This window comes from Zingiber officinale, chromosome 10B, assembly GCF_018446385.1.
Source record: "Zingiber officinale cultivar Zhangliang chromosome 10B, Zo_v1.1, whole genome shotgun sequence".
Classification (NCBI taxonomy): domain Eukaryota; kingdom Viridiplantae; phylum Streptophyta; class Magnoliopsida; order Zingiberales; family Zingiberaceae; genus Zingiber; species Zingiber officinale.
In genome coordinates this window covers 44,808,102-44,833,753 of record NC_056005.1, presented here as the reverse complement: position 1 = coordinate 44,833,753, position 25,652 = coordinate 44,808,102, and the positions used below count along the sequence as shown (strand labels likewise).

The 25,652-nt window shown below is 35.7% G+C and overlaps 1 protein-coding gene across 1 annotated transcript in view; it reads right to left on the bottom strand.

Annotated features, from left to right (window-relative positions):
* Positions 1-25,152, bottom strand: part of LOC122028799 (vacuolar protein sorting-associated protein 41 homolog) — a 32,073-nt gene extending 6,921 nt beyond the window's left edge. Inside the window, exons 1-12 of the mRNA XM_042587706.1 lie at positions 24,736-25,152; positions 17,172-17,441; positions 16,899-17,078; positions 15,182-15,442; positions 7,139-7,271; positions 6,962-7,052; positions 6,107-6,209; positions 3,317-3,420; positions 3,147-3,240; positions 2,612-2,767; positions 2,474-2,536; positions 2,092-2,157 (exon numbers count right to left, since the gene is read on the bottom strand). Of these exons, the coding sequence (XP_042443640.1) occupies positions 2,092-2,157; positions 2,474-2,536; positions 2,612-2,767; positions 3,147-3,240; positions 3,317-3,420; positions 6,107-6,209; positions 6,962-7,052; positions 7,139-7,271; positions 15,182-15,442; positions 16,899-17,078; positions 17,172-17,441; positions 24,736-24,984 (1,770 nt within the window). The 5' untranslated portion in view covers positions 24,985-25,152. The remainder of the gene's footprint in view (positions 1-2,091; positions 2,158-2,473; positions 2,537-2,611; positions 2,768-3,146; positions 3,241-3,316; positions 3,421-6,106; positions 6,210-6,961; positions 7,053-7,138; positions 7,272-15,181; positions 15,443-16,898; positions 17,079-17,171; positions 17,442-24,735) is intronic.
* Between the last annotated feature and the right edge of the window lie 500 nt (positions 25,153-25,652).

Below are 25,652 nucleotides of genomic sequence, written 5' to 3'. Positions count from 1 at the left end.
TATGTCTTAAAGGTACTTTAAGATCACAAACAACACCTGATGCTCTTCTCTATTTCAACCATCCCACTTATATTCAATGCAAGACATCTCTCAATCCCTCTATTCTTTTGTAAAAATGATCCTAAATACTTAAAACTTCCAGTTACAGACAACTTGTCATCCCCTATCTTAACAAAGTCTCATTACGTCTAATATTATTAGACTTAAATTCCATATATTCTATCTTTACTCTACCAAACCTAGAACCTTTCACTTTTAGTGTTTCCGGCTAAGATTCGAGTTTAGCATTTACTCTAGACATGTCTCATCTATTAAAACAATATCATCCGCAAATAGCATACACTATGGTAATATGTCTTGGACTTAGTCTCATGAGTTCATCAATGATTATTGTAAAAAAATAGGGACTTAAAATTGATCCTTGAATCTACCCTTGTCTTTATAGGAAATGTTTTGGTTAACCAGTCTGAAGTCTTCACTTTTGTCATTGCATCCTCATATATATCCTTAATTATTATAATATACGCCCAGGTTTAAAATTTCGACCCATGCCGAGGTTTCGGTCCTAGACCGGAACGATATGGTTTCGGTACCGTATCGTACCGTGCCGATATAGTTTCGGTATTTTTTAAATATAAAATATATTAATTAAAAACTAAAATATTTAACATAAATATTTAAAAATAACAAGATAAAAAATAATCTTTTAAAAAAGGAAAAGATATGAAAATAGATAAATAAATAAATAAAAATTTTATTATAATTTTTTAAATTAAAATAAATGAAATATAAAATTAATTAGATAATTTTATTAAGGTTTTTAATAAAGTTTCTTTAGATTATCTCCACCATAACTAGGAGTTGATTAAAAAAATTAACCTAAGTTTAATTAAAAAGAATCTGAAATCTGACACCACTTGCGAGCCCACACGACTTCGGTGTTATCCTAGGGTTGCGCGACCAGCCATGGCTGTGGGGATTGCATGACTCCTTCGGCACGACCACGTTAGTCGTGCAACCCCTCTGCAGTGACTGTGGTCGCACGATGCCTCCACGACGGCAGCGGAAGGGTTATGCGACCTCTCCGCTATTGTTGCAGAGTCAAGTGACCCCTTTGTTATGACCACAGGGTCGCGCATCACTTCACGCCTGTCGTGAGTCTGGTGCCGGGGTCGTGCCGGTATCGGTCGCCGAGCGGAACGAGACGTTTCGCCCGTTTCGACCGTTTCGGCACGACACTTTAAACCATGATATACGCTATACTAACACCTCTCTTTTCTAGAATTTTTCATATAATTTCCCTTGGGACTATCATAAGCTTTTTCTAGGTCGACGAATACCATATGTAAATCTTGCTTTTCTTCCCAAATCTCTAACATTAGAAATCACATTATCATATATGTCATATTACAGGATTACTATACTTCTTTCATCTGTGAAACCTATAACAATATCAGTCTAGGAAATCTAAATCAATAAAAAAACACATTAAAAATTATAGTTTTCTAAATCTATTATTTAAACTTTTAAATCTTATATTCTAATATTACAAAAACTATACTTTCAGAATCTATCATAATATTTTCCTCCAAAAATAAATTTTATATAGTGTTGAGTGTTTATCATTTTTTCTTAAAAAACTTCTTTTTGATTATCAAAATCAATAAGACCTTTTAATTTTTTCATTCAGTATCTTATTGGGTACGTCTCTAGATTTTCTTTCTCTAACTCTAATAATACAATAAATATTTTTACCCCCATTCTTCATAGATTATCATAGCTACATTTTCTTTTTCTAACTCCAATAATACAATAAATATTTTTACCCCCATTCTTCATGGATTATCATAGCTCAACCAAGCACCGCTAACCATTAGCTCATCTTCTTTTATTTACTAATGTTTTCAGTGATTCTTGGAGGAAACTATTGATAAATAGACATTATCCAAACTGTGGTCTAATAGAGAATAAAGTCAAACATAAGTAACGTAATGACTTACCATAAGAACTGGTCTTTGAACATACATTTGAGAGAACATAATTGCTGTATAGGAAAATAGTTTCTCTTACTTGAGGAGTACGTTAACATACCTTATCATGTATAAAGTCGTATAGACTATGCTTTTCAATAAACTCAAAAATCTCAGGCTTCATTAGCTGTAATAATAAACAGAGAAAAGAGATAAGCAAGAACCTGAATTAAGCGAGATGAGATCCTCTGTCCCGAAAATGTTGTGTCCCCGTGTCCCAGCGCCGATCGGACGGCTATGATATTTTCATGATGTACACTACATCCTTGAGATGTGATTTAGGCCGTCCGATCGGCGCTGGGACACGGGGACACAACATTTTCGGGACAGAGGATCTCATCTCGAATTAAGCTTGGTGATCAACATGAGCAACTGACCAGTTGCAGCACATTACATGCATGGTTAGTTACAAAAGCTCATATTCTGTAGAATGGTCTACTTACATCCGCATATAATGCAAGAGCTTTTTCAGATTGTGTATTGATGATATACAACTCAGCTAATGCCTGCCAAAGGGAATAGAATGTGAATTTGAAATACAATAATAAAAAGAAGAAGAATACAGTGAGTTGTGAGTTTACCTCCTTTAGAAAGTCAGTCACAGATGATGTATTAATCTGTGGTTCAATAGCAGATATAATATGTGTTGAGGAATACAGTGTATGTGGCCATGATTTGACAGTTGTCAATAGAAGTTTGTGGAAAGATGGATTTGTAGCTAATGAAACAAGTGCAACCTGCATGGACAGAAATTTATTTTCAAAAGTCATTATTTAACAGATTACCGCATAATGTCTAGACTGAATTTGAAAATGGAAAATGATGGCATTTTGTAGACAAGATTTTGTAAATGTATTTGCGACAATAATTCACCGTCCAGTTGCATGCCCCTAGTGCAGGACAGCATGGGAACAAGGTCCAGCCCACATTTTAGTATCTTCAGCAAGAGTTCTTAAGAGAAAAAAGTGTGCCAAAGTCCCATAGTAAAATAAACTAATAGTTCAACATAAAATCAAGAGCTCCATGGTACATTTCAGGTTCTATTTTTAACAAAAATAATGATCATGCAATACATGCTGAAAACACATTTTCTGGAGATACATTAGACATAGGTACCTCATAAGCAGTATCATTCAGTTGTGGATTTTCAATTGGTATGTAAGGAACTAGGACCGGAAGTTGGCGAAGATGAGCAAAGTGGAAAACCCATCTGTTAGGGAAAATAACTGAATCACTACATTAGAAAATATTAATAATGCTAACACACAAGTGGAGGTTTAATAAACCTTTCCCAGGCTGAAGCAGATCCTCGAAGTATTTTAGGGCATAGAGATGCAGCCTCTGCATACTTCCTTTCAACAATCAAATGGTCAAGGTATCTTGAACCCACCTGGCTTGCAATTTATAGCCATAAATCACTTAATAAGATTCAAATTCTCTTAATATGCAATGATGTAAAAATATTAGTAGAACAAAAAATTTAATAAGAGCAAGCAAGAGATCCTAAAAGCTAGGATACCAAACATGGCCTATGAGGGTATATGATAGATATGTTCCAATCAGAGACAAAGAAAGTCTTGTCATGAAATAGTCACAGAGAGCCACATAGAGTTTTAACATTCCAATTGCACAATTAGGGTTGTAAACAAGCCAAGACGAGCCAAGCTTTGTGGTGTTCAAGCTTGTTTGACCAGGTAGCCTAGTCTAGCCAAGCCGAGTCTAAAATGAACCAAGTTGTTAAAATGATTGTTCAAGCTTGACTTGATTTTTTTTTTTTTTAATGAGCTTGAGCTTTGTTTGAGCTTGGCTTGAGCTTGATTCGTTTATGTGTTATCGAGCTCTCAACTTAAACTTGTTTGATTGTTTAAAATTTTACATTTTGATTAGTTATTAAGCTTGATAATACAAATTTGTTTGTTTATTTTGAAAGTTTCTTTATTTATTTAGTAAGTTGATAAGAATTTTATTGCTGATTCACAAATGTTGTTCACGAATATTGTTCATGAACCTTCTTTACAAACATTATTCATAACATTGTTCACGAACATATCCATAAACATTGTTCATGAACGTCAACGAGCTGAACACATATGTGTTCAAGCTTGTTCATTTAGTTAAACGAGTTGTTCAAGCTTATTCATTTAATTAATCTTGTGTATATTGAACGAACATAAACAAACTCTTACCGAGCCGAACACCAAACTTGTTCACAAACGTTTCATACATTTACAACCCTATGCCCAATGCACATAACCTTTAACTTTTCTTTCTTCCATTCCTACATACTATTGTTAGAATAAATATTCTATTAATAGAAAACTTAGAAGTCTATATAAAAGGACAACGTATAAAAGATTATGAATTTACCAGTAAATTGACAATTGATTCCACATTAACATGAAATTTTTAATGAAACTGAAATGATCCTCTCAATTTCTACTTCAGATGTTGAATTGTTTTCTTGCGAGCATGGAAAGATTTCATATATGCTACATGATTGCCATTCTAAGAAAATCACCCAAGCACATAAATAATCTCAAGACTATACAAACTCAACTAGCACAGAAGCCATATAATAACTAGAATTGGTGCTACCAAACTTGACCATACCATTATTTTACCAAACAACAATAAATGACATCTTGTTAAAAAATATAAAGAGGCCTATTTGCTCTTTAAGTTAATTTTTTTTTCTCAATAGATAAACTCTAATGCATATATGCATGGTTTAAAATCTCAACCTATACCGAAGTTTCGGTCTTGGACTGGAACGATACAATTTCAGTATCATATCGTGTCATGCCGATATGGTTTCAGTATTTTTTTTAAATATAATATATAATATATATATATATATATATATATACATGAGAATGTTATCATACTTACCTTATGGTGCTCATCTTATGAGCACTAAATATATTTTTTTAGAGTTTAGGGTTTAGAATTTAGGATTTAGTCTTTCGAGTTTAGGGTTTGGGCTATAGTATATATATATATATATATATATAACCCTAAACTCTAAAAAAATATATTTAGTGCTCATAAGATGAGCACCATAAGGTAAGTATGATAACATTCTCATGTATATATATATATATATATATATATATATATATATATATATATATATAAACAAAGAAATTAAAAAACAAATTACACATGGTGCTCACAATAAGATAAGTAGGGGGTATATATATATATATATAGAGAGAGAGAGAGAGAGAGAGAGATTTTTTAGGGTTTAATTAAGTCTATTTAAATTATCTCTATTATAGTTAGGAGTTGATTGAAATTATTAATTTAAATTTTATTTAATTAAAAGCTAAATTTTGGCCCCTATTCCAAGCCACCAGTGACTGCAGGGTTTGCACGATGCATCTGGAGCGGCCACGGGGCTGGTGCAATGCATTTGCGGAGGTTGTGGGGCCTTAGGACCTCAGGTGTGTCAATGCCGTTCTGCAGGCGAAATGAAATGTTTCGCCAGTACCGGCAGTTCAGCACAAGATTTTATACCATGTTGTAATGACCAATGTAAATCAGTATTATATGATCAAGTATTTGGCCTTTGCAATAAGGTGTGTCTACTGTTACCATTATGGATGTGTGAGCATAATAGATATTTTTACTTACAACCAAACTGTTTCATTCGATTCTTGCTTGTTTGGATGACAGCTCTTGTCCAACACTAAAATAGTTTGAACCACGTCAAGCACCAATTACCATATGGTTCAGAAATTCCAGAGGATCTACATTTATGCAATCAGTAAAATCTAACAAGTTTTTGTCAAATGTACTATCTCCATGCATGATATACATCTAAGACGCACCAATGAATCTGAAACGAATACAATGCAATCAAGAAAATGTCCTGTTACAGCAATATTCAGTAAAAATTTATCTGAGAAATGCATGTCTTCATGAGATACAAAAAAATATAATTATCCAATTGTACAAAAAAAATGTTTGGAAAAATATACACTAAGGAGACAATCAAATCAAGTTGCTTGAATCAGCCACCTAGGAACCAATTTTTGAGTGTTCAATTAAAGAAGAAACCAGAAAACATAGGATACCTCATCAAGAAGCTCCGTCGGTCCTTGACCTGCTTCAACTGCAGCTAATGCTTTCTCATGCCAACCATGTTGCAGAAGCCAAGAAATATGATCTTCGGCATCTCTAGCATGAATACATGTATAAACTACTCATTACCTACTGTTTACAGATGAAGAAGATGGAATTGATTACTGTGACAATGATTCTACCAATAATACCAGGGTTTGCAAACACCTGACTCCAACCACAAAGCATAATACCAAACTTGAAACCATTATTGAAAACTCTTCCACCTTAATTTGTTGTCACATCACAACTGGGAGACTAGCTACAAAGATTCATAAGGGTTAACAGCGTTACTACAGTTAACTTCTTTGGGTCATCGGAGTTGAGCCCACAAAGTTAATGGGTACAAGTTGGAGTTTCAGATCACCTGCTGGGACAATCAGCATGACATGGTTTGACTGGACAAGGATGTCAAGGATACAAGTGGGGAAGAATGCAACAAATTCAGTCAATCTAATTAGTTTCATGTGCTACAAGGATAAGCTTTCAACAATTTGAATGGCTCAGCCTGCTAGTACTTCTTAGCTGCCTTACTGGACATAGCACCAGGCTCAACCAATGCATTGAGCTTGCAAAATGTTACAAAATAGAAGCAGAAAATTCAAAGCCACCAATTCTAGCAATTGGGCCTGAAATTTAACACTTGCAGAGAAAAGAAGCAAGCCCAAAAGTCAAATATTTGGATTTAAGCTATCATAGCAAAGAACCAAAGATCAAGTCTCACAAAGTTCTATTGGATGAAGATCTTTTCCATTAGCTCTTGAACAGTTCAAAATCAATATTCCAAAAAACAAAAAAAGACCACAAACCTAGGCCTTGCAATTACAACGTCCTTGGGAGATACTATGTAGTATAAAGGTTCATCACCAGCAGCCCACTGACCACCAGCATAGCTACTTCCTATATTTGAAAGGGCAGCAAAGGATAAGGTAAGTGCTGAACGTATGATACAGATTTGTAACAACACCACATGAGAAACTGCAAACCTGAGAAAGGAGCATGTGCAAGGGCATAATCCTTTGCTTTATAATGCTCATAACCATGGACTGGCAGAGCATCTGTTGTTAGCTCCTCATTTTTCCATGAGACAATTCGTACCACCGGTCTTTGTGCAGTTCCCTATAGAAAAGTTTTGCTAAGAATAGGTGTGCAAGGGTGATTAAACCTAGCTTTGAGCATAATAACCATCCTTTTCAATCTACCAGATACATTAAACACTGCATAAAAAGAATATAGAAAAAAGGAAAATTTCTCAAGAACAAAATGAAATGAACCAGAAAACAACATCATGCAATTTCTAATTGTAAATTTCATAAGACACACTTGAACTCAGGTCTTCAATTTGGACATTAACATCTGGAATGATGCACTTGCTTGTAGAATGTTATATATCTAGATAGACATAGAATATAGATCCCCTCCGGTAATTCACCTTCATGAATGATGTGATTCTATTATGTTTTTTCTCCAAGATAACTACAATTTTTTATATATGATAATCTAAGGTTCGACAACTATAAAAATGAAAACATAAGTACACAGTTACCCAAGTTCCTAAACATGTTTGATTCACAAATATTGGAATTTCAAATTTGGATTATCTTTATATAGATTCAGTGTGAAATATGGTTTCTACCTTATGAATTTCAATAGACCAATAGGGATAACATAATTTGAGTGGTTCTTAAACAGTATCAATAAATAAGTAAAGGCAAATTTCCTAATGGGCACCCCCTAAAGTTCTAGAATTCGCAATGGGAACACCTAGTTTAGTGTCTTTCCAAATCATGCATCTCCATTCTTTACATGCCCAAAGTACTCGTCACAAAAATCAATTTATTTCTTTCAAAATTTATTTGTCATTTTGGATAAATAAGGAATAATTGATTTGTAAGAGCAAGATTTGTCTAAGGACCATTAAGGTGGTTTGGGTCAAATCACCTTGATGGACCACAAAAGATCAAATGTGGCAAGGTAAGAGTCATGATGATGACTCGAAACAACCCATTGACCTTTAAAAGGAAAAATTCAGATAGATCTAGGAACCACTGTTTGTCCAAAATGATAACATAACGTTTTTACCTTTAAAAAATCTAAGAGGAAAAAATTAAATTGTGAAACCAAAGGTACATGTCATATGTAAAATGGAAAAGGTGCATGATTTGATAAGAAATAAAACCACAAGCACCAATTTGAAAATTCCCCAACTTTAGGATGAGCGTGGGAAATTTGCCTAGCATAAATTGGGACCATATGCAGATTACATCCATGTAAGATCATTTAACAAAACATTTTGTATGAGTAAAAGTAGTCGTTCACCATTTCAAAGGACAATATCAAAGTTGTAATATTTCCTTAAATATTTGATGTTCTCATTGCATCAAAGAAGAAAAAGAATGGTAAAGAGTTCAAATATCACTCACTGATAAGACAATTTGAATTTTGATTTTTGAAAAAAAATCTCACTCATTGACGCAATAGGTAAAATCCAGAAAAGACTTTCAAACTTGAAAACAACATTTGAATCTAAACAAACTTAAAACCACATTATTCCAGTCATAAGAACAAAGGAAAAAAACCAAACAAGGACAAGATTCTCAAAACTAAGAAACTTAACCACAAAGATTTCTATGTAAATTATATGTTAGTCACTGAATTATTTGGGAAAAAAACACAGAAAGTAATTTCTTCCATGCAACAAGTTACAGCCTCAAGTAGCTGCAAGCTTTTGATGGATAAAAAAAATATAAACAAGAAATTGCCTTGAAAACTGAAAACACCATTTCAATCTAAATAGATAGCTAAACATACATCATTACAATTGCAAAAACAATGCAAAAGAAATCAAACAAGAACAGGATTCTCAAAACTATGAAACTTTAACCACAAAGATTTCTATGTAAATTATACACGTTTGTCACTGAATTATTTGGAAAAAAAACCGTAACTCGGTACCTTCCTCTTTGCAACTAGTTGCAGCCTCAAATAGTTGCAAGTTTTGATGGGGAAAATACATTAACAGAAAATTTCATACAAAATTGAACCTAACTACCAAAGTAGGAACAATAGCAACTAGTGTCCTTGAAACTTCCTCATCCTCCACTTCCTCTTCTTCTTCTTGAACGGTTATCATTGAATCCACACCACTAGTGGTAGGCTTGTTAGTGTAAGCCCTAAGAGCCAATCAAGAGTTGATTGATTGAGAACATATTGTATCATATTTCATTAATAAAAGGCAATGATTATTATATTTACTTCAGATATGTATCAGATAAATAAGTATAATAAGTTTTAGGGTAGTAGGTTCTACTCTACAATATATTAATTGGTTGAATTGATAGTGGAAGGTTGTAGATATATATAGAATACTACTCTTAAGTATTCCTAGTCAAGCATTAATATACAAGGGCAATATTAACACGTTGAGACTAGTATATAAGTTAATTGATGACTTAATCTCACAAGTCATGGATATAAGATATCAAGTTGACACATGGGTATATATTAGAAAATATGTACTGAATTGACCTGCCATGAGAATATTTCATAGATCGTTATATGAGTATCATAAACATTCTCATAGTGACTATTGGTATGAATAGTTCTTAAACTTGAAGTCACTATGATTCCCTACATAAGGAGTTGTGTACTTTAGTATCGGCAAACGTCACCTGTAACAAGGCGGACTATAAAATCGATCACTGGATATGCAATAAGTTATATGGAGGGATGTGAGTGATGTAGATGGGATCTATCTCTTTTATATGACTGAAGTGATATCTGTGAAGCTCTTGATTAAGTAGGATACAAGAATGCATGACCATGCTCAAATTAGTTAATATGAGATATTGAGTTTATTTGATTGAGTGTGTCTACGTAGGGATCAAGAAACACAAAGATTGATAAGAGGATGGCGGACTATGCCTCATCGATCAATCTAGATATTAAGGATAGAAGGACTGAGTTATACAAGATAATAGACACAGACAAGTTAGGTCGGATCTCGATATTCTCGTCACTTGGGTAGCAATGGTGCATTGTTAGATGCCACTCATTGCTTAAGTATCTAAAATGTTGATTTGAATATATGAGAGTCTATTGAGTCACATACAAAGAACATGTTAATTTGGAGATGGGTTTATTTTAGTTTGACTAAAATATGATGGACCCTAAGACCATAGGGTTAAGTCTAATCCGAATTAGACTCATTAAGTTAGACTCATTGGATTGAGTCTAATCTGAATTATACTCATTTGAATTAATGGATTAGACTCATTGAGTTATTGAATTAATGTGTAATCCAATATATTAATCCAACCCATTAAGAAGATTAATAGAAATTAATGGAGATTAACTCATCATTAATAGAAGAAGACCAAAAAGTATGAAACCTTAGGTATTCCTTAAATGAATATAAAAGGCCTTTTGAGTGAAATTTTCACATGAGACTTTTCATCTTCTTCTTCTTCTTACTCTTGGCCGAATACCCTTGTGTGGCTAGTACTACGAAAGTGGTTCTTCTCTTAATCTGAGTTCGTGCGACGAACGGGAAACATGTTCATGTGGATACCGTAGAGGCGCAAATGTTCTGATCGTGCTGAGATTTGTATCCGAATCAAAATTGCTGTTAGGAGTACCGTTCACGCAACAAAGGTAACCTAACTATGTGATAGAGTAGTAAGAAGGAGTATACCATATTCGCATAGAACTCTAGAGCGATCTTTTTTCCGCTGCATTATATGTTATTTTCGCATAAGATCCCTATAAGGTTGACAACAGGTTGACCAATGTCCAACATCCATATGCATATGCCCAACAACTCATTTATATATATAATTAAAAGGCCACATGCACAAGAATCCAGATAGTCCAGAATTCCTTTTAGCCAATTATATTACTAGTAATGTTCAAATTAATTACATTAATTTTTTATATTAACTAATGTTTTCTTTTGAGATCCACACAGCTATATTTTCTTTAAGTTGCCTTTTAATATGTTCATACCAGGGTTCAAAATCAAGAGCCATGCCAAAGTTTCGAACTTTGATTGGAACGATACTATTTTAGTTTGGTCTCGGTGTTTCAACATGTGGTGCTAGTAGACAATTGAAAGGGGGAGACAAAGGAGATGAAAAAGAAGAAGATAACACAATTATATATCTAACTTCATATTTTATGTTTCATTTAGAATTTGTAAAGCTACAAAAGAAATAACAACCATTATTTCAATTCATGTAGTGGCATTTTGCAGCATGTTAAGAGATGTTGAATGTGCACGCTATCAACATGATTGACACAGTGACATAGGATTGATTAAATATGTCATGCCGAATAATATCGAGTTCCAACAATTTATTGAAATGATGCATTTAGATAATGCCACCCAGCAAAGTACAAGATTTCAAGTCATGGTTCATACCACACAAATTTATTTATTTTTCATTTTAGCATCGATTAGAGTAGCGCCTAATTGTTTTATTTATTATTTTCTTTTGGGCAACTCCATTCATCCATTTTAGCATTCTCATTTTTGTTACATTAACATTTTATATGTGCTGCTTCTTACTAGTTTAACACCAATTCATAAAGCATGACAAAATGTACCATGGTCATGGATTATAATATCCTTCCATTGATTGGCATATGTGAAAATTTTTGTTCCATCCATTAATCAACTTGCAAAACATCACGAATGAAACTGATCGGGCTTCTTCCACAACGAAGGCAACACAATCGAACTCTTCACCAGAAGCATTTGAGGCTTCCATGACAATTGTGTGAAGCCTCCCGCCCTTCTGTGAAGACACTGACATAGGATGGGGTGAAGTAAAAATAGCATGTGGTGAAGTAAAAATGTGGTGTGAGGTAACAGCGAGGTGCAAGGTGGCAGTGATGAGAGTGAGGCGGTAACCTTGAGGCAGCAGAGGCTCTAACAACACCACAGGAAACTTCACAACATTTCTTGACCCTTGCTAAATGGTGGCAACAGTGTGTTGGTACATCCTGAGGCAGTGAAGCCTTCCATAGCACATGAGAAGCTTCCTAATTCTTCCACAAAAGTGGCGACAGTGTATTGGTACGTCCTTAGATTCTTCTCTTCCCCAAGGCTCCTAAATGTTCTTCTCTTTCTTGATTCTTCCTATCCTCCTCAACTGCCTCTAGCATGGCATGTTAGTACATCCATCACACTATCTCATTCCGGATTGAGATCAAAACTCAAGCTCAGAATGAGATTTCAGACATTTGACCGTATTATTATGAAATTTTCCCTTCAACATAATGGACCATAGTGATGAATCAAGACAATCCTCCAAAAGCTTGTGTTTATTTTGACTGATCACTCTTTATTCTATATTTTCATCAATATCCATCCTACATAACTAAAAGGAATTTAGTGTTCAACCATCTTAATTTTCAACTATTCCCTTAATTCTTTTTATATAACTTAGATAACTGAAATACATTTTTAATACATTTTAATTCAGTTTCAGTTCTAATTTCCAAAGTTTTTCTCCACAGTTTTAGCATCACCTTCAATCTATTTACACTCTCATCAGTTAATACAATATGTTTGCAAATAACATGTACCAAAAGATTATGGTATGTTGATATTTTATAAAAAAAAGACGATCAGCTATCATATGCCCCAGAACCAAAAACATTGATCATCCAATCAAACACCTGAGAAGTTTGTCAGTTTGAAAATAGTGTTGTTCCTAAAAATCCAATTGAGTCTCTAGTCTCAAATAATATGTTTATACTAATATATGAGCAAAAATGAATATGGCAACAAAGTATAAGAATTTGAAGATTGTTGAGCAGTTGTCCCCAAGGCGTAGCGGTGAGTGCATGGCAACTCTGGCGTAATGGTCAGGGGTCGATCCCCCGGAGTGATGGCCGACATGGTCGATCCCACCATGCGCTCAATGCTTGTGTACCAGCATGCAATGTTTGAAGTGCCGTTCCGTGCCGCCCGGCACGGACGGTTTTTACCGTTCCGTCGAGCGGCCGAAACCGGCACGGGAGGCGTCCCCGTCTCGGCGGCGCCGGAGGAGACGAGGGACGCCTCCTTCGGAGCTGGAGGAGACGCGGGACGCCTCCGGCGGCGTCCCGCGGCACCTTCGGCACCGAAAGCGTCACGCGCGACGCCTTCTGTACGCGACGCCTTCTGCTGCGGCGCCGAAAGCGTCCGGCAGGGTCGCCGGACGCTTCCGGCGACCCTTCCGGAGCCGCCGGAGGCGTCCGGCGACGCTTCCAGCTTCGCCGGACGCGTCTGCCAGATCGATCGCGCGCGGGCGCGATCTCGCGTACGCTACTGCGTTTTTTTTTTTTCCCCTGTTTTTAATAATTATTTATTTTATTTTATTAATTTAAACAATTCCTAAGGAGGATGGGTAGAGCATATGTGATATTTCGAAGAGGCTTTTATAAACCTAGTTAAATTATCCTAATAAAATATATAAAAAATATATTTAAAATTAAAATAAATTAAATAAATTAATTAATATACTGAAAAAATAATATTTTAAATTTCAAAATTTTTTAAAAATATATAATAATTCTTATTTATATTCTAATATATTTTTATTATTTTAAATTTCATTTAAATTTTTTAAAAAATGTAAAAAAATTCTAATAAATTATATTTATATTCTGTTTTTTTTTAAAATTTTTTTACTTGATATTTTTTACTATTTAAAATATATATTATTTAATTAATAATTAATTAAATGAATAAATAGTTAATTTATATAATTATTATTAATATAAAATTATATCTTGTATTAATTATTATTATTATTATTATTATTATTATAGATACTTCCATTTTAATTTGAATTATTGATATATCAATTCTATTTAAATAAAATTATTTTTAATTATTTTTTCTAACAATATTAAATTATTCAATAATTGAGAACTTATAATAAATCAATATATAACTTATTTTTATATACACAATAAACATATTTATCTTATCATTATTATAGATAAATAAAAAATACCGAAACTATATCGGCACGGCACGATACGATACCGAAACCGTATCGTTCCGGCCTGAGACCGAAACCTCGGCACGGGTCGAAATTTTAAACCATGCCAGCATGAACCTCCCTCCATATCTGTAAAGCCGGCTCTAGGGGGATCGTTAAGGTAGCGGATCTACCTTTGAAGATTGTTGAGCAATCAGAATGAGCTGCACTATGACAAAGATGTAAAGTTGCAGTAAATCAGTAGGTGGGAACATGTGTGGATGAGGAAGACGCAGAAAGAGGCTTCTGATAATTTTGATGTCAGAAATGATGCTTGTCTTTCCAAAATTCATTTAACCATTGCTAGGATATTATACAAGACATTGACATTGATATTATGTTGATTACACCAAGAAAAATATGTGCCTGTACAAAAGAAGGTTGGCTGAAGCAAGATAACAAACTGTGTTGCAGTAACAAGGCAGTTGATTTGAACAAGATCGACGGGATGGGAGAATGTAATCTTCCAGCATCATGGAAATATACTCTTAACCAAGTATGAAGCCATTTTATGTTCAGTTTTTATCAATCTACATGCGAAACATCTTTGGAGCAATATACGTTGAGATTCAATAAATTAAAATTTTCAAGTGAATACAGAAAGAGATCACCTTAAAGATTCTAAATGTGTATAGATATTCTTCAATCAGTCTAGACAGAGAACAAGAAGATATAGGTAGCACAAACTATTTAGTGAACAAAACATACAGCAATATTGTGAGGACACAAATAAATTTTCTGCATAATAAAAAGTAATTGAGGAAAGATTTACAAATCGGTTTCTTAAATGGAACTAGTTATAAATAGAACTTTCAACTAGAATATAAAGACGCATGGAAATAGTCAAAGTAAGACTACTAACTTGGATGCACAAAGGAACAGGAAATAGTCAAAAAAAAAAAAAAAATACACAAAGAATTAGACTATATGAAATATCAAGGGAAGATACTGAAATATCAAGCAACCCCTTGATGAAACTGGTAGTAAAAATTTTACCAGCCTGGCAGGTGGACTACTGTTGAAGTCTTTTTCTCCATTCTCCTCCTCCGGAATGTAAGCAAGCACAACCAGAGTATCACCAAAGGGAGCAATGCCAGATATATAGTAGCTAGTTTGAAAAGATGCTACAATATCCACATACTTTGTACTAGTTATGGATAAACTTATTTGCATCCCATTTGCTCCACTAGATTGGTTGCTCTTAATCGCTGCTATTTTAACAGATGTTCCCCAGCCAATAACCAAGAGTGTGTCAGCCTAGACATGAGAAAGAAGTGCTTAGCATGCAAACACTGACTTACAGAAGATTAGTCACTATAAGTAGGAAATTAAGTCTTGTGATAATTTCTGACTTTTTATTATTAAAATCAAAATGCTAAAAACTACTTGGTGTAATTATTTAATGTCACCATCAAGAAAGCCTTTTCCAACATAATTTGAACCCTTATAACATAATTTGAACCCTTCTAACATAATTTGAACCCTTCTCCTAAATGACCTAATGGAAAAGTCTGATCCTCCAACTCCCACAACAGTAATATTGATTTTCACATGTATGAACTAAAAATTTAGGAAGCAAAAAAACTACATTTTACACCTGAAATAAAAATGAATGACTAAACATAGATCAAACAAAACCTGACTTGAGCACGTGTCTTCTTCAGTTATAACATCTCAGAATATGCATCACTAACTCAGGTGGAAAGATCCATTCTAAACATGAACAATACAAGGCAAATACAGAAAAGCTAACATTTCCGGACCTCAAGTCCTGTAACCAAAAATACTATAAACCATGGTTTAAAGTGTCGTGCCGAAACGGTCGAAATGGGCGAAACGTCTCGTTCCACTCGGCGACCGGCACCGGCACGAACCCGGCACCAGACCCACGACAAGTGCGACGTGTTGTACGACCCTGTGTTCACAGCAGAGGGGTCACTCTACCCTGCAACAGTAGCGGAGAGATTGCATAACCCTTCCGCTGCCTCCGTGGAGGCATCGTGCGACCGCACTACAGAGGGGTTGCACGACCAACGTGGTCGCGCCAAAGGAGTCATGCAATCCCCGCGGCCATGGCTGGTCGCGCAACCCTGCGATAGCACTGAAGTCGTGCGGGCTTGTGAGTGGTGTCGGATTTCAAATTTTTTTAATTAAACTTAGGTTAATTTTTTTAATCAACTCCTATTTATGGTGGAGATAATCTAAAGAGACTTTATTAAACCCTAATAAAATTATCTAATTAATTTTATATTTCATTTATTTTAATTTAAAAATTATAATAAAATTTTTATTTATTTATTTATCTATTTTCATATCTTTTCCTTTTTAAAAAGATTATTTTTTATCTTGTTTATTTTTTTAAATATTTTAGTTTTTAATTAATATATTTTATATTTAAAAAATACCGAAACTATATCGGCATGGCACGATACGGTACCAAAATCGTATCATTCCGGTTCAAGACCGAAACCTCGGCACGGGTTGAAATTTTAAACCTTGCTATAAACCAACTTTAGTTATTCCATTTACTAAGAGACAAGCAGTGGGTTTACTATTTAAAGAAATGCCTTATGTATTGTTTGCTACTAAGTTTGCAGTATGCCATTCTATCCAATATATACAATCCTCAAGCTAACTTAAGTACTTTCCTTAGTTTACACTTTCTTTGAAAAAGACTGGATAACAATGTAATGATGGATCATTCTCAACAAACCTGCCAGACCAAGTGAGGAAGTAAAAGTTCAGGGCGTGGACTTCCTCTCGGCCTCTCAATAAAAGCAATGCGTTGATTATTGGCCATGTCATAAATTTTCACCCCTGCATCATTTGCCCAAGCAATTAGGTTTGTTCTCCATCTGACAGCATGTATTGGACCTTCACCATCATGAAGAATCTAGATGGGAAAATATAAAGAGCAATTGTTAATGTTATAGCTCTATTAATGATGATTATAACAGTAGAAGAGATGTTGGAACACCTGATATACCTGTTTATTGTATCCAAACCAATTCTTCATATTCAGAAAAAGGTGACCAGCCAACCCACCAGAAACAAATCTCCTTGAGGCTTTGCGTGAAAAATCAGGGTCTAAAGACATTGTCTTCATTGGGCGATGGTACTCAAATTTTAATTTTTCATCGGTAAAGAGACCATTTATGACTACAGTTCCATCATCTGAACAGCTACCAACATATTCACCTTCTGAATCAAAGCTAATGTCATTCACGGTGGCTGTGTGGGAAGTATATTCTTTGACCTGCGAAGAAAAAATTTAGTTGTGACCACATATAGAGGATGTTCAAGCAGCAATGCTCATTTGAAACAAGATCTAGAAAAGACTTATTAGAAGTTAGAACATCAATGACGTTCACATCTATTTAACATAGGCTAACAAATTACAATCCATAATTTAATAAGAAACTCTTTAAAACTTAATCTACAATCATATTTTGTTTACTATAGAAGGAAAATAATCAAAAGAAAAAAAATAATCCAGAGGGAGAGCAAGCACCAATGAAATGGAAGGCTGATTCTTGGAAGTTCAAATGTGTGGTAGACACATCTTATAAATAATAATATTTTTTATTCATTTATAAATTATACAGCCTGTTAAGATGAAGATCTCAGTACAAAATTGAATGATTACAAAAGCTAAATGGCACAGCATACAAAAAGTCAAACGGCACAGCATAACATACCCTTCTTGTACCAGCATATGGCCAGGAGATGTGCAAATGGGAGGTTGATCTTGCTCTATGCTAAGCTAGAGTAATTAGCATAAAACCTAACTAATTGGGAAGTGACAAATGTGGTCCACAAGCATAACAAACAAAGTGCTAAGATAAGCAAAAGCATAAAAAATTGGCACATATCTTTGATGATAGATGATACCCTAGGCGAGCCTTGCATCCCAGCTACTCAAGGAGGACATACCTAGAGTCCTAGACCATACTTAGGCATGGTCCCTATACCATTTGCCCCTCTAGTACTAGGTGATGCCTGGACATGGTTCCTATGCCATACCTTGACATGGTGTTGACCCTACTTAGGTACGGCTCTCCCACCTACCTATATGTATAAATACCCAAGTATATCGGCCAGAAAAGGGGAGAAAATTCTCACTTTTTTTTAATGTCTCTGTATTCTTTCTACATCCGCCCTTGTGTAACTTAAGCATCAGAGGGTCTTTATCGTACAACTCCGACCCTCTTTCTAGTGCATAATTTGTATGTCTACGACTTGGCCTCAACAATCTCCACCTCAACGGCTTCCACATCATTCAGCCTTGGCCTCGTCGTTGTCCATTTCAGCATTCCAAATCAATGGCAGTTTTATGTTGTATCATTTTTGGCATCGTCAGTAAGAGGTCCCCTACGGTGTCCACGCATGGAGGAGACGAGATCAAACCCGAGAACGGCGAGATTCACCTTCTCATGAAGAAAAGGAAGTTTCTAGGAGAAGGTTGGATAACGACAATCATCCTACCTGATGGAGAATCAACATCATCTCAGGAGGAGAGTCCTGTAATTTGCCCAACTTGGGAACCTACGATTGCGAAAGGCATTCACAAACATCCCATTATGGCAAGGTCACCTTGTATATTTCTCGAGGCTTAGTGCCACGCCTCTCTAACCTCCTAAAGGTTGGCCTTTAGGATGCATTGAGTTCCATTGCAATGAATTGCAACTTTAATTGGATACTCTCTATTTTATTATTATTCTGATTCACATATCTCTCCCCTTAGAGATTCACCCAATGTTTAGGGATCGAGCTCCCCCTTTGTCTCAAGGATTTGCTAAAGGTAGGGGTTGATTTTTGATTCTCTCCGAACTCTTAAAGGTTGCCAAAGGTCTCTAGATCAAGCTCCCCCTTCGCCTCAAAGGTTCTTCCAAGGTACAGGTTCACTTTCAATTCTTTCTTAGACCTCAAAGAGTCTACCTGAGGTCTTATGATCGAGGTTCTCCTTCGTCTCAAAGGTTCACCCAAGGAAGGGGTTGACTTTCAATTCTCTCATGGACCTAAAAGGTTCCTAAGGTCTCGGGATCAAACTTCCTCGTCACCTTAAAGGATCTCCCAAGACCGGGTCAACATTTAATTCTCTCCTAAACCTTAGAAATTCGCCTTAGGTTTCAGGATTGAGCTCCCCCTTTGTCTCATAGGATCATCCAAGACAATGATTGACTTCTAATTCTTTCGCCGGCCTTAGAGGTTTACCCAAAATCTCGGGATCAAATTCCTTCATCTCAGGGTTCGCCAAAGGCAAGGATTGCAGACCTTAGAGGTTCACCTAAGGTCTCTGGATCGAGCTCCTACTAAGTCTTAGAGATTCGTCCAAGGTAGGGGTTGATTTCCAATTCTCTTCAAAAACTTAGAGGTTTTCTCAAGATCTCAAGATTGAGCTTCCCATTCCCTCATAGGTTCGCCCAAGGTAAGGGCTAACTTTTAATTCTCTCTTAAAGCTCAAAGGTTCACTTAAGACCTTGGGGTCGAGCTCCCCATTCACTTTAGAGGTTTGTCGAAAGCAAAGATCAACTTTTGATTTTCTCACGGCATAGAAGTTCGCTCAAGATCTCAGATTGAGCTCTCCCTTTGCCTCAGAGATTCGCCCAAGGCATGGGTCGGCTTTCAATTCTCTCCCAGACCTTAAAGTTTCACCCAGGGTTTCGAGATAGAACTCTCCCTTTACTTCAAAGGTTTGCCCAAGGTAGGGGTCAACTTTCGATTATATCTCTCCTAAACCGCAAAGGTTAATCCATGGTCTCGGGACCAATCTCTTCCCCCCTTGGCCCATAACTATGGGGTTGACTCTTTTAAGTCAAGACTAGTTTATTACATGTTCATACAAAGGCCTTTTCATCTAAATCAAATTCATTGTATGTTCATATATTACCAAATCTAAGCAGAAAGGCCTCGAGACGGTGACTTATTAAAGTCCCCGCATTGAGCCTATAACCCATCCTCAGCTTCCAGCACAATTGAGATCCTAAGAATACTTCTATGTCATCTCTGTTTTTTAGTCCATCTCTAGCACATCAAAGTCTTTAAATACTTCGACGTTAGCTTGCAGTTTCGCCCAAATGTTGGGACCCACCTTAACATCCTGTTAACTTAAGCACTCTAATCGAGTCTTATGCACCTCAACTCCTCGACTTGACTTAAAGGGGAGACTAATGATACCCTAGGCGTCGCCTCCCATCCCACCTGCTTTTGGTATTATTGGTCACACATGAAGTCCTTAGTCATACCTGAGAATGGTCCCTCTGCCATTTAAGCATGCAATCCTAGACCATGCCTAGGCATAGTCCCCATGCCATACCTACATATGATTCGCAGTTATAGGTCTACTTAGATATGAACTCCCACCTACCTACATGATATATCCACCAAAAAATGGAGAGAAGAATCCCACTCTCTTTAGTGCCTTTGCATTCTTTCTATATCCACATTTGTGTGACTTAAATGGACTTTGTTGGATAACTCTAGTGCCCATAACACTCTTTATAGCGTGTGCAGGCTACTTGGACCCAATGATCTCCACCTCAACAGCTTCCACATCATCCAGCCTTCACCTCATCGTTGTCCATTTCAACATTCCACCTCAGCAACAGATTTTCTCTGCATCAACGCACATCATAGTGAAATATTAAACCCAATCAAGTGTTAAAATGTGGTTCTAGGCTTTAGGCAATTGGTCGCCTCGGTTGTAGATGGGGACATCACAATCCGCATTAAAATCTTAGAAAAATAGAAAAACAAAAAAAATAAAAAATAAGTGAAAATCAGATAATACAATCAAAATCGGTAATAATCATCAATGAAAAAAAATGATATCAAAAAATAAACAAATAATAGCGTGGAAATTGCAAAGGAAACTAGAAAAACACACCTAGTATGGAGATAAGGGGAAATTGAAATTGAAATCACATAATACTTGAATCACAAGTGGTGTTGGGTGAAGAAAAAAAGTCAAGAGAGGGGTATGTCAAGCAAAGAAGTCAAACTTAGGAGTTGTATCAGATAGATCTCAAAGTAGGGTAGAAATTAGAAATTAGGGTTAACTAATCCCTATTAAATGAACCACAATCTATTAAGTGAACTAAAACCTAAAAAACTATTTTTTCTAGGCTACCTAAGCAGCCCACCTATGCCAATTTTTTAATTAGTCAATTAGTACAAATCATTTATCCTCTAGGCAAGGTGGAGAAGGATCAAAACCACCTAAGTTGCCTATATCGAGTTTTAAAACCATGAACTCAATTTGACAAAGTAATAATAATTCTCACATACACATACATAAGAGATTATCGCCTGCATTTATGCACACAAAGGGTCCCTCTGCCATTTAAGCATGCAATCCTAGACCATGCCTAGGCATAGTCCCCATGCCATACCTACATATGATTCGCAGTTATAGGTCTACTTAGATATGAACTCCCACCTACCTACATGATATATCCACCAAAAAATGGAGAGAAGAATCCCACTCTCTTTAGTGCCTTTGCATTCTTTCTATATCCACATTTGTGTGACTTAAATGGACTTTGTTGGATAACTCTAGTGCCCATAACACTCTTTATAGCGTGTGCAGGCTACTTGGACCCAATGATCTCCACCTCAACAGCTTCCACATCATCCAGCCTTCACCTCATCGTTGTCCATTTCAACATTCCACCTCAGCAACAGATTTTCTCTGCATCAACGCACATCATAGTGAAATATTAAACCCAATCAAGTGTTAAAATGTGGTTCTAGGCTTTAGGCAATTGGTCGCCTCGGTTGTAGATGGGGACATCACAATTCGCATTAAAATCTTAGAAAAATAGAAAAACAAAAAAAATAAAAAATAAGTGAAAATCAGATAATACAATCAAAATCGGTAATAATCATCAATGAAAAAAAATGATATCAAAAAATAAACAAATAATAGCGTGGAAATTGCAAAGGAAACTAGAAAAACACACCTAGTATGGAGATAAGGGGAAATTGAAATTGAAATCACATAATACTTGAATCACAAGTGGTGTTGGGTGAAGAAAAAAAGTCAAGAGAGGGGTATGTCAAGCAAAGAAGTCAAACTTAGGAGTTGTATCAGATAGATCTCAAAGTAGGGTAGAAATTAGAAATTAGGGTTAACTAATCCCTATTAAATGAACCACAATCTATTAAGTGAACTAAAACCTAAAAAACTATTTTTTCTAGGCTACCTAAGCAGCCCACCTATGCCAATTTTTTAATTAGTCAATTAGTACAAATCATTTATCCTCTAGGCAAGGTGGAGAAGGATCAAAACCACCTAAGTTGCCTATATCGAGTTTTAAAACCATGAACTCAATTTGACAAAGTAATAATAATTCTCACATACACATACATAAGAGATTATCGCCTGCATTTATGCACACAAAGGGACAACGCTAGTGTCTCCTTGCAAACGATTGTGTCTAGTGACCACCTATATGCCTCTTAAAGGGAAGTCGCCTTTTCCCCTCTCAAAGAATCATTCCTACCCCTTTTCCTTTTCAATGAATCATTGTTGCTCTTTCCCCTTTCAAAGATTCATCCCCTTTCAAGAAGATGTTGTTGGCACCCCTCCCTGCACCGACAATTGCCACATTTCACCCACACTATCCTCTCCCCCCAATCTCAAGTATTCTATCTTTGTTCCCTTGAAATAGTCAACCTCCCTTCATGAGAAGCCAACCTCCCTCCAACACTACTTGATGTTAGTCTGTCATATCATGGCATGTATGGCATATAGATGGACATAACCCTAGAGTCGTTTTACATCAAAGATGGTTGGGTGTTGCCAAACCAGAGATTATACAACTAGAGATATAACGGGTCCATGTTGGTCAAGTATTATCAACATCTAATTAGTGATCACATAATCAAAGAATTCCAACCTGACGGTAGAAACATTGATCAATACTAGTGGTAGAAGCCCTCTTTTATAAGATGTCATTAGGTTTTCTTGTCTGAGAATGAAAATAAAAGTAATTTATAAAGATTGACATATCTTAGAGATAGATAAACAAGAGACAATATGTAATATCATCTAACCTTCTTATTTATATTTGTCTACTCCTTTTTATTTAATTTTCTTTGGAAGGATCTCTAACCAATTTTCCCAATTCACCTACCCCTACATTATTCTTCTAACTCATCTCAAGGTTGGTAGAGGTATTGCATCAGCTTATTAGGTGAACTACCATCTTGCTGCTTTAAAACACAACTATTGTAGTTAAAGCTTTTGTGAGCCTTTTGTTATTTTTTCTACTTTAGTTATGCATTTCATGTTTAAACAACAACATATGTAAGTCTTGCTTTTATTCTCAATATTATGAGTTGTCCAAGAAGATGTATAACTTCTATTATCGACCTTCCTTGCATGAATCCAAATTGATTTTTGATCGCCGTGTTTTCTTTCCTTAATCTTTTTCTATTACTCTTTTCCAAAGTTTTTATGACTCATTAGTTTAATACTCCTATAATTCAAACAATTTTATATATCTCCTTTATTTTTATATAAGATGACTCGAGTACTTACGCTAATCACATCATACATTTTTTTCAATATCAGGTTGAATAACCTTGTAAGCCATGAAATATTTTCTTCCATAGGTACTTTCATACCTCTATCGAAATATCGTATGATCCAATTACCTTTTCATTATACATCATATTTAAAGTTTGTTCTACTTTTGAAGTTTGAATTCGATGATAAAAGTTTAAATTTCTATATTCCATTTACTTAAATTACCTAAGTTAAGTTGGTTACCTAAACTTCCATTAAAAAGTTTATGAAAATCCATCTTTCATCGCTCGTTTATTTTTTCCATCATTCACTAGTACCCTATTACATTCATCTTTAATGCATCTTATTTGGATAAGATATTTAAACATGCTATATTAATTTTGTTGCTAGAAAACATTTTATGTTCTTAAATTTATATAATTCATTTCCTTTTATGAATGAATCATATTTGAAAAATTGGTGTTTTATATGCATATGGTTGCTCTTGTTATACTGGAATATTGAGTAGTGTGCTTTGAAAGTTATATAGCATTTTCAGGGTAGTGTCGTTATTGATCTATCATCAGTGGTCATTCCTAGTCATAGGAAAACTACTCTCCTACGTCACTTAAGAGCTTATATATGCTTACAAGCACGTGTGGAGAAAGGGAAAGACACTCAGTTTCTGTAGCTACCAACAATCAAAAATCATCTTCTAATCTTTCTTTAGAGCCAGACCAAGTTTCCGTTGGGATAGATCCTCCCTGTAAACTGACCCTGATTCGTTCAAGCGGGTCCATTAAACTATTGTAATTTGGCCACGACAATATCCATCATGTCGAGCAAATCTGGCATAGTTTTAGCAACGCATAGTTGCAAATATAGAATTTTCCTTGGGACCGTGGCTCAGTGAGCAAAGTTTCAGACCTCAATAAAACAAATTAAAACTATGTGCTAACTTAATTAGCTAAGAGTTTGAAATCAAGAGACAGATGTGATCTAAAAGCCGCTCAAGAAAGAGAATTGAGCTGTATCCCACCTGATTGCCCTGGAAATCAAGTATATGAACGGTGCCGTCGTGGGTGCCGAGGGCGATCATACGCTCCGCAACGGCGATGGAAGCGGCGGCGTCGTTGGATAGGAGTGACGGCACGCTGCCTCCAAGCCGCTGGTACTTCAGCCTGGGTTCCTCCTCCTCCTCCATCTCCTCCTCTTCCTCTTCAGCGTCATCCTCCTCCCGCTCGTCATCCCCATCGACGCCGTTCTCGGCGGGGTGGTTCGACACCATGGTCGCCGGGGGGGGGCAAGATCCAATCGCAGTCTTCTCTTCTCCACCTGGCGCCCTGGATGGTTCGCGTGGTTTCGAAGGGTGGTCAGGCGATTTGCGGTGGCTGAGTCAACTCGATCGAGAAGCAAGGGCGAGGCCAAAGGCAACGAACAATGGGTGTTTCCGTTTCTGCCTGTCCATTTCTGCTTTTAGATGGTGGCTCCCAGACAGGCTACAGTTGTCCTTACGGATCATCCAATCGCGCGTGGTGACGCTCTTCAAAAGATCTGAGTCCGAACAACTGTTGTGATTGGATGAGTTAACATAACGTATGAAACATTCATTTTGCCAAGAGTTTACCTGTTCTTAAAAAAATACCTTAATATTTTAAAATCAATCAAAGTACCCGAACACATCTCAATTATAAGCTCCAATCAAATAGGACCATATGTTTATTATATTATTTTTGAAAAAAATAATATTGTAGTATTAGAGTCAAAACATATGTTCTTAAAAAAATTTATAAGGATAGACACATAAATGATGGGATCCATAAAAAATGAAATGATGAGTCCCATCATTTATGTGTCTATCCTTATCGATTTTCTAGATGAAAATTCTAGATGAATATTATAGCTCTTTTCTTAATGAAAAATGATATTCATCTAGAATTTTCATCTAAAAATTCA